The sequence below is a fragment of the Citrus clementina genome, unplaced genomic scaffold (genome assembly GCF_000493195.1).
Source record: "Citrus clementina cultivar Clemenules unplaced genomic scaffold, Citrus_clementina_v1.0 scaffold_2, whole genome shotgun sequence".
Taxonomy (NCBI): domain Eukaryota; kingdom Viridiplantae; phylum Streptophyta; class Magnoliopsida; order Sapindales; family Rutaceae; genus Citrus; species Citrus x clementina.
In genome coordinates this window covers 29768596-29782896 of record NW_006262688.1, presented here as the reverse complement: position 1 = coordinate 29782896, position 14301 = coordinate 29768596, and the positions used below count along the sequence as shown (strand labels likewise).

General features: G+C 35.2%; 1 protein-coding gene across 4 annotated transcripts; it reads left to right on the top strand.

Moving 5' to 3' along the window:
• Window positions 1-1798: 1798 nt before the first annotated feature.
• On the top strand, window positions 1799-9135 carry LOC18051479 (DNA polymerase eta). 4 transcript variants are annotated; one of them, XM_024191148.1, is made up of 16 exons: window positions 1800-1925; window positions 2177-2297; window positions 2735-2846; window positions 2928-3098; window positions 4047-4211; window positions 4325-4428; window positions 4529-4648; window positions 5013-5103; window positions 5967-6080; window positions 6193-6408; window positions 6849-6954; window positions 7029-7159; window positions 7659-7692; window positions 7807-7946; window positions 8254-8350; window positions 8463-9134. In XM_024191148.1, the coding sequence occupies exons 1-16, from the start codon at window positions 1850-1852 to the stop codon at window positions 8828-8830; spliced, it is 2166 nt and encodes a 721-aa protein (XP_024046916.1). In that variant the 5' UTR covers window positions 1800-1849; the 3' UTR covers window positions 8831-9134. The 4 variants fall into 4 exon arrangements, with proteins under 4 accessions (XP_024046914.1, XP_024046915.1, XP_024046916.1 ...); XM_006448546.2 differs by having other exon boundaries at window positions 4980-5103; XM_024191146.1 differs by having other exon boundaries at window positions 1799-1925; window positions 2735-3098; window positions 4980-5103; window positions 8463-9135.
• The last annotated feature ends 5166 nt before the right edge of the window (window positions 9136-14301 follow it).

Sequence of the window (14301 nt, the reverse complement as noted above, 5' to 3'; positions counted from 1 at the left end):
ATGTCCGGATTCGACATAAGTTATTAATTTAAATGGTTTTATGAATTTGAAATAATCAGTTAGTCGTCTTTCTTAAAATTTAGGTAGTCCAGGGAATGGACTAATCTTTTTGTGAGTATTGCCCTTGGAAGTTTAACTGAATGGTAACTTATTTTTTTAAAAATAAATTAAAGGAATGACTAATTGATTATTTCATAAAATGCTAACTGGAGTTTTTTTTTTTAGGTTAATAATAATAGAAATCAATTTGAAATCAATTCCCATTGAGGCGGTTAAACCTGGGGATTGAAGCGATTTAAGAGTTTTTTTGAGATTATTTTTGAGAGGTTTAGAAGTGATTTTGAAATGTTAAAAAGTTAATTTGGTGTTTTTTTTTAAAAAAAATCATTTTTTATTAAACCACCACATCTTATGACATTCAAGAAGGGGGAAGGAGTAGTTTTGTACTTATAATTTGATTAGTTGTATACTTACACTCATTTAACAAATAAACCCACTCTCAAATTTTAAAATTTTAAATTTTACTCGACAGCTCAACTTAAATACCCATTATCTCTTTACTAAATTCAATTTATATAATATTAATGTTTTTATGCATTAAATTCATTTTTAAACCCTTATTAATTGATTTAGATCTTATGAACACATAAAGATGTAGTTTTATGAATTTATTTTTTTCTTTCATATAAATTTCATAATGATGTGGCTCACTGAAATTTCTTGTTAGTAACGATAATAAAGATTAATTCATTAACGATGGAATTTCCCTTGTGAAAATATGGAGCTATTGCTGGGATTTGGGACCAAGCAAACAGTCAAGTTCTTTGATGCTCTAATTCGGAGGTTTCATTTTGTTTGGCTTCTCCTATTGCTTTCCTGTTCCGCTTCCAAATGGAAACTACCCAACAACCTTTCTGAAAGTTAGCGCCATGGGCTACACGTATATTATTTTTTGTTAACTATATATTACTTTTTTAAGGGAAAGTATATTGTTTTTTTGTTTTTTTTTTGGCAATCTTTCATTTTTCTAAACAAACTGCCACAGGAAATTATTATCATTATTATTGTTATTGTTATCCTTACATGTAGAATTCACCATTACTAATTTGAATAAAATTAGTGTTTTTACTTATTGGAAATTTTTATCGATAAAACAAAATGGTTATGGAGTTTTTATAAATTTTCCTAGTAAAAATTCTTTTTTTTTTTTGGCTGTATTTTAGTTTTCATAATTGTAATTTTATTTAGGGATGTTTTAATAATTAAAAAATATTTCCAAAGATAGGTTTAATGCGTAATTTGGTGAATTCAAAAAGTCCTTCTTATATCCATATGTCTATAATAAAAATGTAAAATTATTTTTATTCAATTAGTAAATGAAAGAGATTATTTTATTACTAATTATATTATGAAAATAAAATAAATAAAAATATTTATTTTTTATCAATTATTATATATATACAATAAATAATATTGTATATACACAATAAGTTTATTCAATATTTCAGTTATTTGTATTTTTACAATAGTTTAATATAAAAATTTACTAAATAAATATGGCTGTTTTTAAAATTTACCGATATTTTAAAAAATAAATTTTAATAAATAGTCAACTGATTTTCTTTAGAGATTTCTTCTACCTTACAACTGATATCAATTATTTTTGAAATCACGACATTACGCCCAAAATTAATTTAATTTGTGGCTGCTGAATGGACACGGCACGAATAATCATATAACGACACCGTTCTGAGTTACACATACGACTTTTAAAGTATCTCAGATTCTTTCGCTCTTTAATTAATCAATAAATTTGGAATTGGAGGGAAAGAAAGGGCAGGAAGAGAAAATGCCAGTGGCGAGACCAGATTCTTCTGGCGCACGGATCATTGCTCACGTCGACTTGGACTGCTTCTACGTTCAAGGTTTCTTAATCTCTCTCCTTTTTCCCTAAGTTTTCTTTTTTATTATACAAATTTTATGTATTTGTTTTATTCTCGTTTAACCTGTACATAATAATTTAGAAATTCCCTCTCTATTTTCTGTCTCATGTTAATTTATAAGCCTGGCTAGGCAGAAAATATCTGATAACCCCTCGTTTCTTTTCTGAATTTAAACAAAATTTGATGAATTGACTGAAATTTTGCTCTTTGGGTTTGTTTGTTTTTAATTGTAGTGGAGCAGAGGAAGCAACCAAAGTTAAGAGGCTTACCTACTGCTGTGGTACAGTACAATGAGTGGAAAGGTGGGGGCTTGATTGCTGTTGGCTATGAGGCCCGTAATTATGGTGTGAAGCGGTAAGCAAAATGCTTTAGTTTAGTGTCCATTTGATGCAGAGTTTTGAATGACCAGAAGAGTTATTAGCTTTTTCTAATTTTTTATTCTCTGCATTTGGTTCCAATTTGTGTGGATCTCCTCAATAATCTAACAAGCTATTTTACATCCATTCAAATTCTTATCTTCTTTGATAAGTACTTATGGAGTTTTTTGAAATGTTAATTTGTCCAAAACAGCCTACATTATTTTAGAAATTCCATTATATCTTTTTCATACCATAACCTTATTTTACTTAATTATAAGTTTTTAACTAAAAGTTGTGAGTGAAACAAATATCATCTTTTTCGTAAAATCGATACTTGATAAGCTATACCACAATGGAGCCTTAGTTACTTTTACTTGAATCTTTTATAACTGATTTTTGTCAGAATGTAAATATGTAATGCATGGTTGTCAGTTCAATGAGAGGTGATGAGGCGAAGGAAGTTTGTCCACAAATTGAGCTAGTCCAAGTCCCGGTAGCCCGTGGTAAAGCTGATTTGAGTTCATACCGTAATGCTGGTTCAGAGGTATCTATAGTTGAAATGTTTTCTCTATGGATTTCTATTTGTAAATACTATATTTTATGCTGGACTTTTATCAAATTACAGGTGGTCTCCATTCTTGCTAGGAAGGGCCGATGTGAGAGGGCTTCTATTGATGAAGTGTATCTTGACCTTACTGACGCTGCAGAAGCTATGCTAGCACAAACTCCTCCAGAAAGCTTGGATGAAGTAGATGAGGAAGCTCTTAAATCACATATTTTGGGGCTTGAAAGCAAGGTATAAGTCATTGTTTTTGATTCTGCAGATTCTTATGTGTTCAGTAGTTCTTAAACTTTGATAGTTCAGCCTTTGAATGAATGAAGTGGGTGACATTTAGATACGGGTCCTTAATTGTGGAAAGCCCACTGAGCTCTTAAGATCATTGATCATTTAAAATTTTACAGCCCATTCCTCATTTATCTTACCATAAAACCATTGAGCAATGGCTCTGCTTCCTATTTTTTATGCTATGTGCATATTTGGTGGAAGGGGGTATCCACACTATCTAATATTGGAATATTCAAAATGTTACTCTTGGAAACAGTGCAGAATACCATAAAGTGAGATGTAAGACACCAAGTCTACTATTCTTTTGGGTTTTGCTTCAAGAGTTGACGGCTAAGGGTGACTTATCACACATATATGATAAATGAGTGTTTTCAAGTTCTGGCTGAAATTAATTTATGCTTGAACTTTGATAGGGAAGTCTAGGAAAAAGTTTTATGCTCAGAGAATTTGAAGTCTTTCCTTAAACTACACACGATGACTTTCCAGAAAAGAAATGAGTGTTGAAGAGAAAAAAAAATTGTATTTCTCCTTTTCTTTTTCCAGTGTTGCAAAGTAGATGAAGCATGGGGTGAGGGCACTATGTCTCTCTTTTCTGGTTGCCGCTTAACTTTTTCTTATATCCTTCTACTTTGACATGGAAATCTTGTGGTCCTTTGAATTTTTAAGTACTAGCTTCCATTCACTTTCTTTTCTATTACTGAATTTAAAAGAGAAATTCAGAATTTTTTCTTGTGAGTGAATATCATGCTGTTCTGAGCAAATAAGATTTTTTAACATTGGATTAGACCTGAGAACACTGAATTTTGTGAACTGCCTGTTTGTTCTTGCTCTGTTTTTTTAACATTCCCTACTATCAGCTTCCTGCAATTGTTACAGTTAATTTGTTATTGAGTTCAGGATGGAAATGACTCCAAAGCAACTGTGAAGGAGTGGCTGTGTAGGTGTGATGCTGATCATCGTGATAAGTTATTAGCTTGTGGTGTCCTTATTGTTACAGAGCTTAGGATGCAAGTTCTAAAGGAGACTGAATTTACTTGTTCTGCTGGAATTGCTCATAATAAGGTTTGAAACAGTCTTTTACTTTTTTGCTTGCTTTATGTCTTCCATACGCCTGTCTTTATAACTGGGATTCTGGGAACTCCTGTAGTAAACCTTATGTATGAATTTGATAGCAGATGCTGGCTAAACTTGCAAGTGGTATGAATAAACCTGCCCAACAAACTACTGTGCCCTTCTCATCCGTGAAAGGGCTACTCGATTCATTGCCAATAAAGAAAATGTAGAATTTTCCTTTCATTTATTTTAAGGTAGAGCGGTTGCTTTTTTTTATGATCTTCTGAGATGAAATATATTTTCATAATGGAAACTTTCGTTTGCAGGAAACAGCTTGGTGGGAAGCTGGGGACATCCTTACAAAATGAATTGGGTGTTACCACAGTTGGAGATCTATTGAAATTTTCAGAGGATAAGCTGCAAGAACGTTATGGTTTCAATACTGGGTAATTGTCAATTACAGAACAAAATTCAGAATTTTCTAATTTCTTAGATAGTAAAAAAAAATGATATTACATGTGTATTAGATTTTTTTTCTTCTTGAAAGATGCTTTCACTCTTAACTATTATGTATTCCTTTAAACTTAATTTCATGTTATTTTGATTTTTTAGTGAACTTTATATGCCAAATATTTTCTTAAGCTTCATGGTAGGTTAGCCATTATATTTATTTTTTTTCCTCCATAATTCTAGATAATTACAAAGAAAGAATTTTATGCTTTTTTATTTAATTGATATGCTACTGTTTTTTATTTGTACTTTTAATATGCATTCAAGTACTTGGTTATGGAATATTGCGAGAGGAATTAGTGGTGAAGAAGTTCAAGCACGCCTTCTCCCCAAAAGCCATGGTTCTGGGAAGTCATTTCCTGGTCCTCGGGCTTTAAAGACAGTTGCTTCTGTAAGATTTATTATTTACACAACTCAATTTTTCTTTTTAAAAAAATCTATGTTGTACTCAAGTAGAGGCTGCGCATAATTTAGGTTGTATAATCTTGTTATCCCATGTGTAAGTGATGCAAAAGAGTGATTTAGCTAAGAATTTATTTGTGTACAAAAAATGAATTTGTATTGTATTGAGAAAGATTTTCTCCCTTCAGTGACAAGAAGGTTTGCAGCTTTTGATTTTAATCAACATAATATGTGCATCTATTTCTCTAAATTGTTAAATTTGGCCATATATATTATGTCGGTTGATGTACTTTGAATGACTGAGATTATATCTAACATGTTAAAGTTGGAAGTAGCACATGTTAGCTGTATCTAAGTTACATAAAGTGTAATAATCAAATGATTCATAAGTCATGATGTAACTTCTTTGAACAGGGGGTAGTTAATCCTAATTCATATATTTACGTATTTATTTATTTATAGATCATGTTATACCGGTTCACATCACTTAATGATATTTCTTTGCAATTTATTATTTTTATTTTGCCAATTTAACAATTAGATTAAGTGCATTCTTGGGCATAAGACATGTTAAATATTTTCAGTAATCTACTGTTTGTTACCATTTTATCATTAACCCAAAATTTTCTTAGGTTGTAAATTATTTGTTTTAAAACATATTTGCTGTTAGATTGCTCCATTTCTGATAAACTCAAAAATCTGGAGATATATATTGAGACTATGATCTGAAATCGTTGAGTCTATGAATTCTAAATTATGTATGTATTTGTGCATCATGGAAGTTGAAAACCACTTGAGGTGCATTAGAGTTAGTTTCATATTAATCAATGGGGCTTTGTTACTTTTCCTCAGGTTCAACATTGGCTGAATCAACTCTGTGAAGAACTAAGTGAGCGTCTTTGCTCTGACTTGGAGCAAAACAAACGGATTGCTCACACACTCACTCTTCATGCCAGTGCATTCAAGGTACCAATTTCTACCAGATCTATATTTTGACTGATGCTATATTGGCAACTTCTTTTTCGTCAATTGGTCTATATTTATTATTTTGACATTTCTGATTAGAGTTCTCCTGCAGTCAAGTGATTCAGATTCTCGTAAAAAGTTTCCTTCAAAGTCGTGTCCTTTAAGGTATGGAACTGCCAAGATTCAAGAAGATACCTTCAACCTGTTTCAAGCTGGATTACGTGAATTTTTGGGTTCATTTGGAGTTAAGACTCAAGGAAGTCATTACAGTGGGTGGAGAATAACAGCTCTTTCTGTTTCAGCTAGTAAAATTGTTCCCGTACTTTCGGTAAGTTCAAATTCACTTGGTCTGTAATATATGGTGCTTGTATGTTTTTGGACTCCTTGTATTCCTGGGCTTTTGTTGTTCAATACTGATGAACGGGAATCTATTCTCTGCCTGTGATAATGCTAAGGGTTCCCTGTCTCTAGCTTGCTAGGAAAGAACCGTAACAGTTTGGAAATATTCTGCATTCTTTTTCTTTTTGTTGCTATTTTAGTTTGTTGAAAAATAGCATGATCTCTGTATCTACTGTGCTGTTGTCTTCTTGGAAGTGGTTTTTATCTTGAAATATTTAGCTTAGAACAAGTTAAAGAAAATCTGTTTAATCTGAATTGATGAAATTCTCTGTTTGCATCGATACTCTTTTCCTCAGTTATATACACTTGATTTTTATCTTCGATAATGATTTTAATGCATTAATACTCATTGTACAATAAATGTCATAGGGAACATGTTCAATCACGAAATACTTTAATGGCCCAGATAAATTTGGCTCGACTTCAGAGCAGTTACCAGACAACTTCATCGATGCTGCGCCATTGTCCCCCTCAGGTGTTTTAAATTTTACTTTCCTGCATTTCTGGGTCATTTGTGTTCAGCTTTGTTAGGTTGCTCTTTTCGTTCAGGGAGTGAAAGCTATTCAACACTGAATTCAACGGAGCTGCAAAATGAGTTACCTGGTGAACAAGTTTGGATCGAACATTCTATGGCTGATTTGGGTCAACTAGAAATGAAAGCAAATACATGGAACAGGCTGGTATGATTGCTTTTTCTTTAATTTTTCCAAGAAGACTTTCTTTCATGATAATAAATATGTTGTTACGAGAATGTTAACCTCGTCGACGTTTCACGCAGCCAGTCCAACATGTATAGATGGTAGTTGGACTTGTTAAGACATATATGCAGCTGGGAAGCTAGCTTGAATCTGTTTAAGATCATCAAATCAGAAAGGACTCTTGAGAACAATTTACTTTAAAATGAAAATTTGCTGCATTAACTTTACTGAGAATTTAGGCACTTATGACTTTAGAACACAGCTGATGCTGTGATATTACTGAAGGCATATATTTCTTTGAACAGATTTAGTTCTAAATTATGATGAATACTTTTTTTTTTAATTATTATTATTATTTTTTTATTTTTTATTTTAAAGAAACAATAAAAATATAACCACTTGCAATTCATTGATCTTATATGTCTGGCTGGTAAATATTTCGTGGGGGAACATGTCTAATTTGGGATTCTGTTTCGAGCAGGATCCATCTTGCTCCATATCAAAGCAGACTTCAGGTAGGTTCACCCAATAAATCTCTTTAATATTGTCCTCAGGTCTTAACATATAATGCTGTTTCTTTTAATTCCCTCTGGTGCCTTTTCATATTTATTTTACACATGGCGATCAAGGTCAATGGTTTCATTCAGGAACTGAAAGCTCTTCAAGCCTGGATCAGAATAAGCCACAGAATAGGGATGACTCTCGGATGAGGTCTGTCCCGATTAAATCCAACCAGCAGGAACATAAGAAAAGTGCATTAAAAGATAAGGTTCATTCATGTCCTTCATTTTATCTTCAGTGATTATTGCCATTTACTGAATCACATTGCAATCACCATTTGTGTTCTCAGACAGTGATATTCTTGTGATGGGGAAACATTCTTTACATGTTTGAATGCTTATATCTGATAAATGAGATTTGGGGATTGATAGTTGGTTTTGTAGCTATATCTGGACAAATACGCTGATACTGACCTTAATTGACCACAGCACCTTAATTCCAAACATACCGTTAGTTTATATATAATAGTTCAGATTTGAGGGAATTGTTTTGTGTTGTTTGTCTTCTTGTGTCAGGGAGCAAGTTCAATCTTGAATTTCTTCAAGAGCGGCGACCTCTCTTGCTCTTCGGGGAACCATGATACTGAACATGCTGAAACCTTATTGCCCTTGGGTATTTTTTTCATCCTATTTACTTATGTAGAACAGATGAGGTTTTGCATTTAGACCAAAACATACGTTCTCCCATTGTAAGGGCTTAATTAGGTTAGACAATAATTCGACAGGTGATTGCTTGTCAGAGTCCAATAAGAAGCAAGTTAATATACCAAAAGAGAGACTAGATAATTCGACAGGTGATTGCTTGTCTGAGTCGAATCAGAATCAAGTTAATATACCAAAAGAGAGACTAGCAGAGGCTGCAACCACAAGCACCACCACTGACAGGTGTGGTTCGGATCAGATTCAACAAAGAAGTGAATCATGGAAACTCAGGATTGAGGAGATTGACCCCTCGGTGATTGATGAATTACCAAAAGAAATCCAAGACGAAATCCAGGCCTGGCTCCGACCTAGTAAGCAACCTCATAGAGTTAAACGAGGTTTCACCATTGCTGATTATTTCTCGCCATCTAAAAATAGATTAGAGCAGTAGTGATGGCAATATGATCTCTTTGCAGGCGCTGTATTATTTATTTAATTTAAAAAGGAAAATCTTTGGAGTCCACGTTTATTTGTAAATGTCACTGTGTGTATCTCGATATCTCTTGGACTTCTCATATAATTACGAGAGAAAGTAGCAGAGAGCAGAACATTTGAAGGATATAATGTTCGTGGTTGATGTAGTTTCTCGCTGCTAAGATGTTGAGTCTTGGTATTATCCAACCTTCAGAGTTGGATTAGATGTTAACAATCAATATAATAACATGCATTGTCCAACATAACATCATAATCGCCTTCTTTTTTAAATCCGGAAATTTTTCTTGATTTTCATTCCTGCTGAAAAAAACCTTGTTAGAGATTTGAAAAATGGGCTTGCTTATTTTATTTTTTGAAACTGAAGATGGGCTTGCTAGGTTCTCTTAGACGTATCCATTATCAATCTATCCAAAGAGAACAACTTGTAACACTTCTAAAATCCTTATATCATTCTCCTTAAATTTATTTCTTAAAATATCCTTAGTTAAATTGATAAAATGTAAATTCATATGTTAAAATTAATTATTTTCTCAAAATTTTGCCAAAAAATATTTCTTTATAAATTACATACAAATCCTGAAAATATTAAATTTATCTTAAATTTTTTTTCTTAATTTTTGCTTTATATTTTCATAATTCTAAACTCTTATAATTTTTTCAAACAAAAATAATTAAAATTTAAAATATAAATATAAATTATTAAATGGGATGGGAGTGAAAAGTTTTTGAAAAGAAAAATTTATGTAACTATTTAATTGAATTTTCATTCAAAACAAAACATGAATTTATTTGTGTTAGGTTATTTAAGTAATTTCAATTAAAAAGAGTTTTCCAAGGAATTTTGAGGGGTGTCAAAAGGGTTACTCTTACCAAAAGTAGAATTTTAAACACAAGCTGTTGTTCAAGGTTTTAGATTTTGAATTTTTCCTATTTTTGCAAGAGCACTATTAATTTTGCTTGAAAAGACAATAGAGTAATTTTGCAAAATTAAGAAAAAGATGGAGTTAATTAAATTATAAGTGTGATTAAATATAGTCTCACTTTATTTATTTCATCAGCCCGCATTCTACGCACATTTCATATGATTTTATTGTCACATCTTATGCGCTCTCTTACATTTTTTTTTTTTTTTTAGGTTTTCATAAGAGAGAGAAGGCTAATATTATAGAAGAGAAAGAGAGAGTAGAATAGGTAATAATTTATAGGGATCCACTGCATTTATTTGTTAGTTTTTAGAATTAAAAAAGGTCATATTATCTTTAATCTCAACCCTTGATTACCTCTAATCTAATAGTTATAACATTTTGTCTAAACTTATATTTAAAAGCATGTCTCTTGAACCTGCATACATACATATATATAATAATGTGTAAATATTTGACGTAAATTTTGTTAAATATATAGATATTAAGTAGCTTGTTTATTTTCCATATTGGGTTAGAATCTCAACTCTAATAAAATGCATGGTTACCGTTAAATAATAAGAGAAACACAAGATGTATGGTTAGCGAGAAACACATAATTTTTTGTTTAAATATCTAAAGAAATGAAGAAAAGAGATATCATGAATGGGTTTGTTTGTTTAAGGAAAATAGTGAAATAGGATATTTATGGAATAAAAGACGGTGTCAATGGAAACTCTGTAACGTTTTAAATTACTTAACAGGGTGTACTTAGAAAAGTGGATTTAAGAGGAAAACAGAGGGTGCCAATACTCCAATTTCAAATTATTTTTAAATTAAATTATCTAAAACCAGGCTTTTTTTTTTTTTTAACAACTTTTGCTTTCATGAGATCGTCTTGTCTTTTGGCAAGTTTGTTTTCGTCTTGTCTCTCTGACAAGTTTGATTGGCTCTAAGTTGGCTCTGTTTTTTTCTTCTCGTCTTCTCAGCCCTTGCTCCCTCGTCCCTCAATGGCTAGTTCGAGTAACCACGGAGCAGCTGCTTTACAGAAAGAATGTGCACGGCTGCAAATAGATGAAGAAGATGAGGGTGGTCTAGAGGTGGCTGGAGAGGAGGACGAAGATAACGGGAGGGTCAAAGTTTATTCCCGATATTGTCTTGTGGGACGCTTCTTAACTGATAAGGTGATCAATTTCGTTGCAATGAAGAACACTATGGCGGCTTTATGGAGGCCGGGAAAGGGTGTGTGCATCAGAGATTTATCTCCTACGCTATTCTTATTTCAATTTTTTCATGAAATAGATGTAAGGAGGATTCTCGATTCCGGGCCGTGGACTTTTGACCAACACATCCTCCTTGTTCACAGATTAGGTGCTGATGAACAACCCCAAAATATCCCTTTGTTCCTTACTACCTTTTGGGTCCAAATTTACAACCTGCCATTGGGTTTCCAGTCCGACAGCATCCTGAAAAGCATTGGCAATTACATTGGTTCGTTCTTGGAATCGGACGAAAATAATCTCAAAGGAGTTTGGAGGAATTATATGCGCTTGCGAGTGTCTCTTGATGTAAGGAAGCCCCTAAAGCGTCGAATGCGGTTGAAACGGTCAGGAGGGGATTGGTTTTGGGTGGATTTTAAATATGAACGTCTCAATGTATTTTGTTTCATCTGCGGGCTTTTAGGCCATACCGAACGCAACTGTCCTTCTTTGTATGATTGCACAGAGGGTAACGTTGATAGGCCCTATGGCAGTTGGATGAAAGTGCCCCCTAGGCGAGGTATGATGAACTCCGGTGAGCGTTGGCTGAGGACTGAGCCACCAGAGATAGAGGCATGTTTCTCTGGAAGCTACCCCAAACCAGGAGTAGCTAAGATAGTAGGTGAGAATGGGGCCACACACTCAACGAAGATAGGAAGCAAATTGCGTGGAAAAGAGCAAGTGATTAGACAGGTGCCTATTGTTTCGGCACTTCCTAACCCTGACATAACTTGTAGCCAATTGAGCATTAATGGCCAAGAGATGGGTGCTCCTACAAGCGGTATGGTTTTATTCAAAGAAAATGAAGTTAAATATGATTCCCAATTAATCATATTTGATGCAAAACGCAAAAGGTCGGGAAATGGGCCTCTTCCATTCATGGGTCCAGAAGAGATGGACACATCTACTAGCATGGAGGCTTTGGATGTTCTAAAAAATGGACCGGCGGTGGGACCTGTGAGCCAGGCCCACCGAGATCAATAAGTTGCCTCAGCTGGAACTATCGTGGTTTAGGTCACCCACGCACAGTTCAGGTTCTTGCTGACCTTGCTAAGCAGTATAATCCTGCTTTTATCTTTTTGATGGAAACTTTGTGCCATAGAGACAAGCTCGAGAAAATCAAAATCCAGTTAGGCTATGCTGGTTTGTTTGTAGTGGATAAAGTTGGCCGGAGTGGTGGGCTGGCCTTATTTTGGAAGCCCAATTTCATTGTTCAATTAATCAAGTTTGGAAAGACTTTTATTGACGTGGCTATCCAGAATCCAGAGGGGAAGTGTTGGCGGGTCACGGGGTTCTACGGCTTTCCAGAAACCTCCCGGCGTCGCAAATCTTGGCGGTTGCTCCGTGCTCTCACTTTGGTCTCCCCGTTACCTTGGGGGTTTGCATTGGTGATTTTAACGACCTCCTCCACTCAAGTGAGAAGCGCGGGAAGCATGCTCATCCGACCTGGAAATTGCATGGGTTTCAGGAAGCAGTTTTCGAGTCAGGGCTCTTCGATTTGGGTATGGTGGGTTATCCGTTTACTTGGGAACGATCTCGGGGTTCTGATGAGTGGGTGGAGGAGCGTCTCGACCGCGCCCTAGCCTCTAATCCTTGGATCCATTTGTTCCCGAAAGCGAAGGTCTGTAGTCTAGAAGCCTCTTGCTCTGATCATCTCCCAATCTTCCTTGATCCGTCTCCGGTGATGTCTCCGCCGCGGTACAAGAAGTTTCAGTTTGAAAACAGTTGGCTTCGCGAGTCTGATTATTTAGAGATTGTGAAGGAGAGCTGGGCTTTGTCTGTTGGAGTGTCCATTCAAAGTAAAATAGCTCATTGTGGTTCTACACTGGCTCGTTGGGGGGGTCACCTCACGAGGGACTATCGAGCTCGCATTGCAACCTGTAAGGAGAAAATGGCTTTGTTTCGAGGCAAACGTGATTCGGCTAGTGTGGATAGTTTTGTTGAAGCTCGGAAACGATACAACGAATTACTTCATAGCCACGAGACCTTTTGGAAGCAGAGGGCAAAATCAATTTGGCTCAAAGAAGGTGACATGAATTCTAAATATTTTCATGCCATGGCTTCAGTTCGGAAGAAGAAAAATGAGATGAGGAAGCTCCGAAATGCTCAGGGGCAATGGTGCACTACCCCGCCCGACATCAACGAGATAATCGTCGATTATTTCACTCAGATTTTCTCTTCGGAAGGTGGCTCATGTGCTGAAGTTCTCCAGTGTGTAGAGCCTAAAATCTCAGCAGAGCAGAATATTTCGCTTTTGGAGCCCTTCAGTCCTGCTGATGTTCGAGCAGCAATCTTCAGTATGCACCCAGACAAGTCCCCTGGCCCCGATGGTATGAACCCTGCTTTCTTTCAAAACTTTTGGTCAATTGTTGGTGATGATGTTTCTGCTGCCTGTTTGCAATTTATCCACCATTGTATGTTTCCTATGGATTTGAATGAGACCCTAGTGATCTTAATTCCTAAAAAGCCCAACCCGGATTATATAACGGACTTTCGACCTATCGCTCTGTGTAATGTTCTGTATAAAATAGTCGCTAAGATGTTAGCTAGTCGGCTTAAATTGGTTTTGGGGTCTATTATTTCGGATTCTCAGAGTGCGTTTATGCCGGGTAGAAGTATCACTGATAACATAATGATTTCGGCTGAGGTCATGCACTATTTAAAGTGAAAGAGACAAGGTAGGGAAGGGGCAGCAGCTCTTAAAATTGACATGGCCAAAGCTTATGACAGAATCGAGTGGACTTTTTTATCTGCTATTATGCTCAAAATGGGGTTTGATCCTGAGTTTACTAAGCTGATAATGTTATGTGTATCCACTGTATCTTATAAATTCTCTCGTGATGGAATGGATATTGGCCCTATTATCCCTAGCCGAGGTCTTCGGCAAGGGGACCCTCTATCGCCTTATCTCTTTATTATTTGTGCGGAAGGCCTAAGCTCCCTTATCCACCACCATGAGAAAGTTGGTCTGCTTCATGGGGTCAGAATTGCGAGAGGGGCTCCAAGCCTCACTCATCTCTTCTTCGCTGATGACTGTTTCCTCTTCTTTAAAGCTAGGGACCAAGAGGCCCGTGTTATGAAGTCTATTTTATCTATGTATGGGGCTACATCGGGTCAAAGGGTTAACTACAATAAGTCCTATATTTCTTTTAGCGCAAATATTAGCAATGAGACTGCCCATTCAATTTGCAACCTTTTTGGGGTCCAGGCTAATGGCAACCAAGGAAATTACTTGGGGTTTCCTTCTCATATAGGCAGAAGCAAGA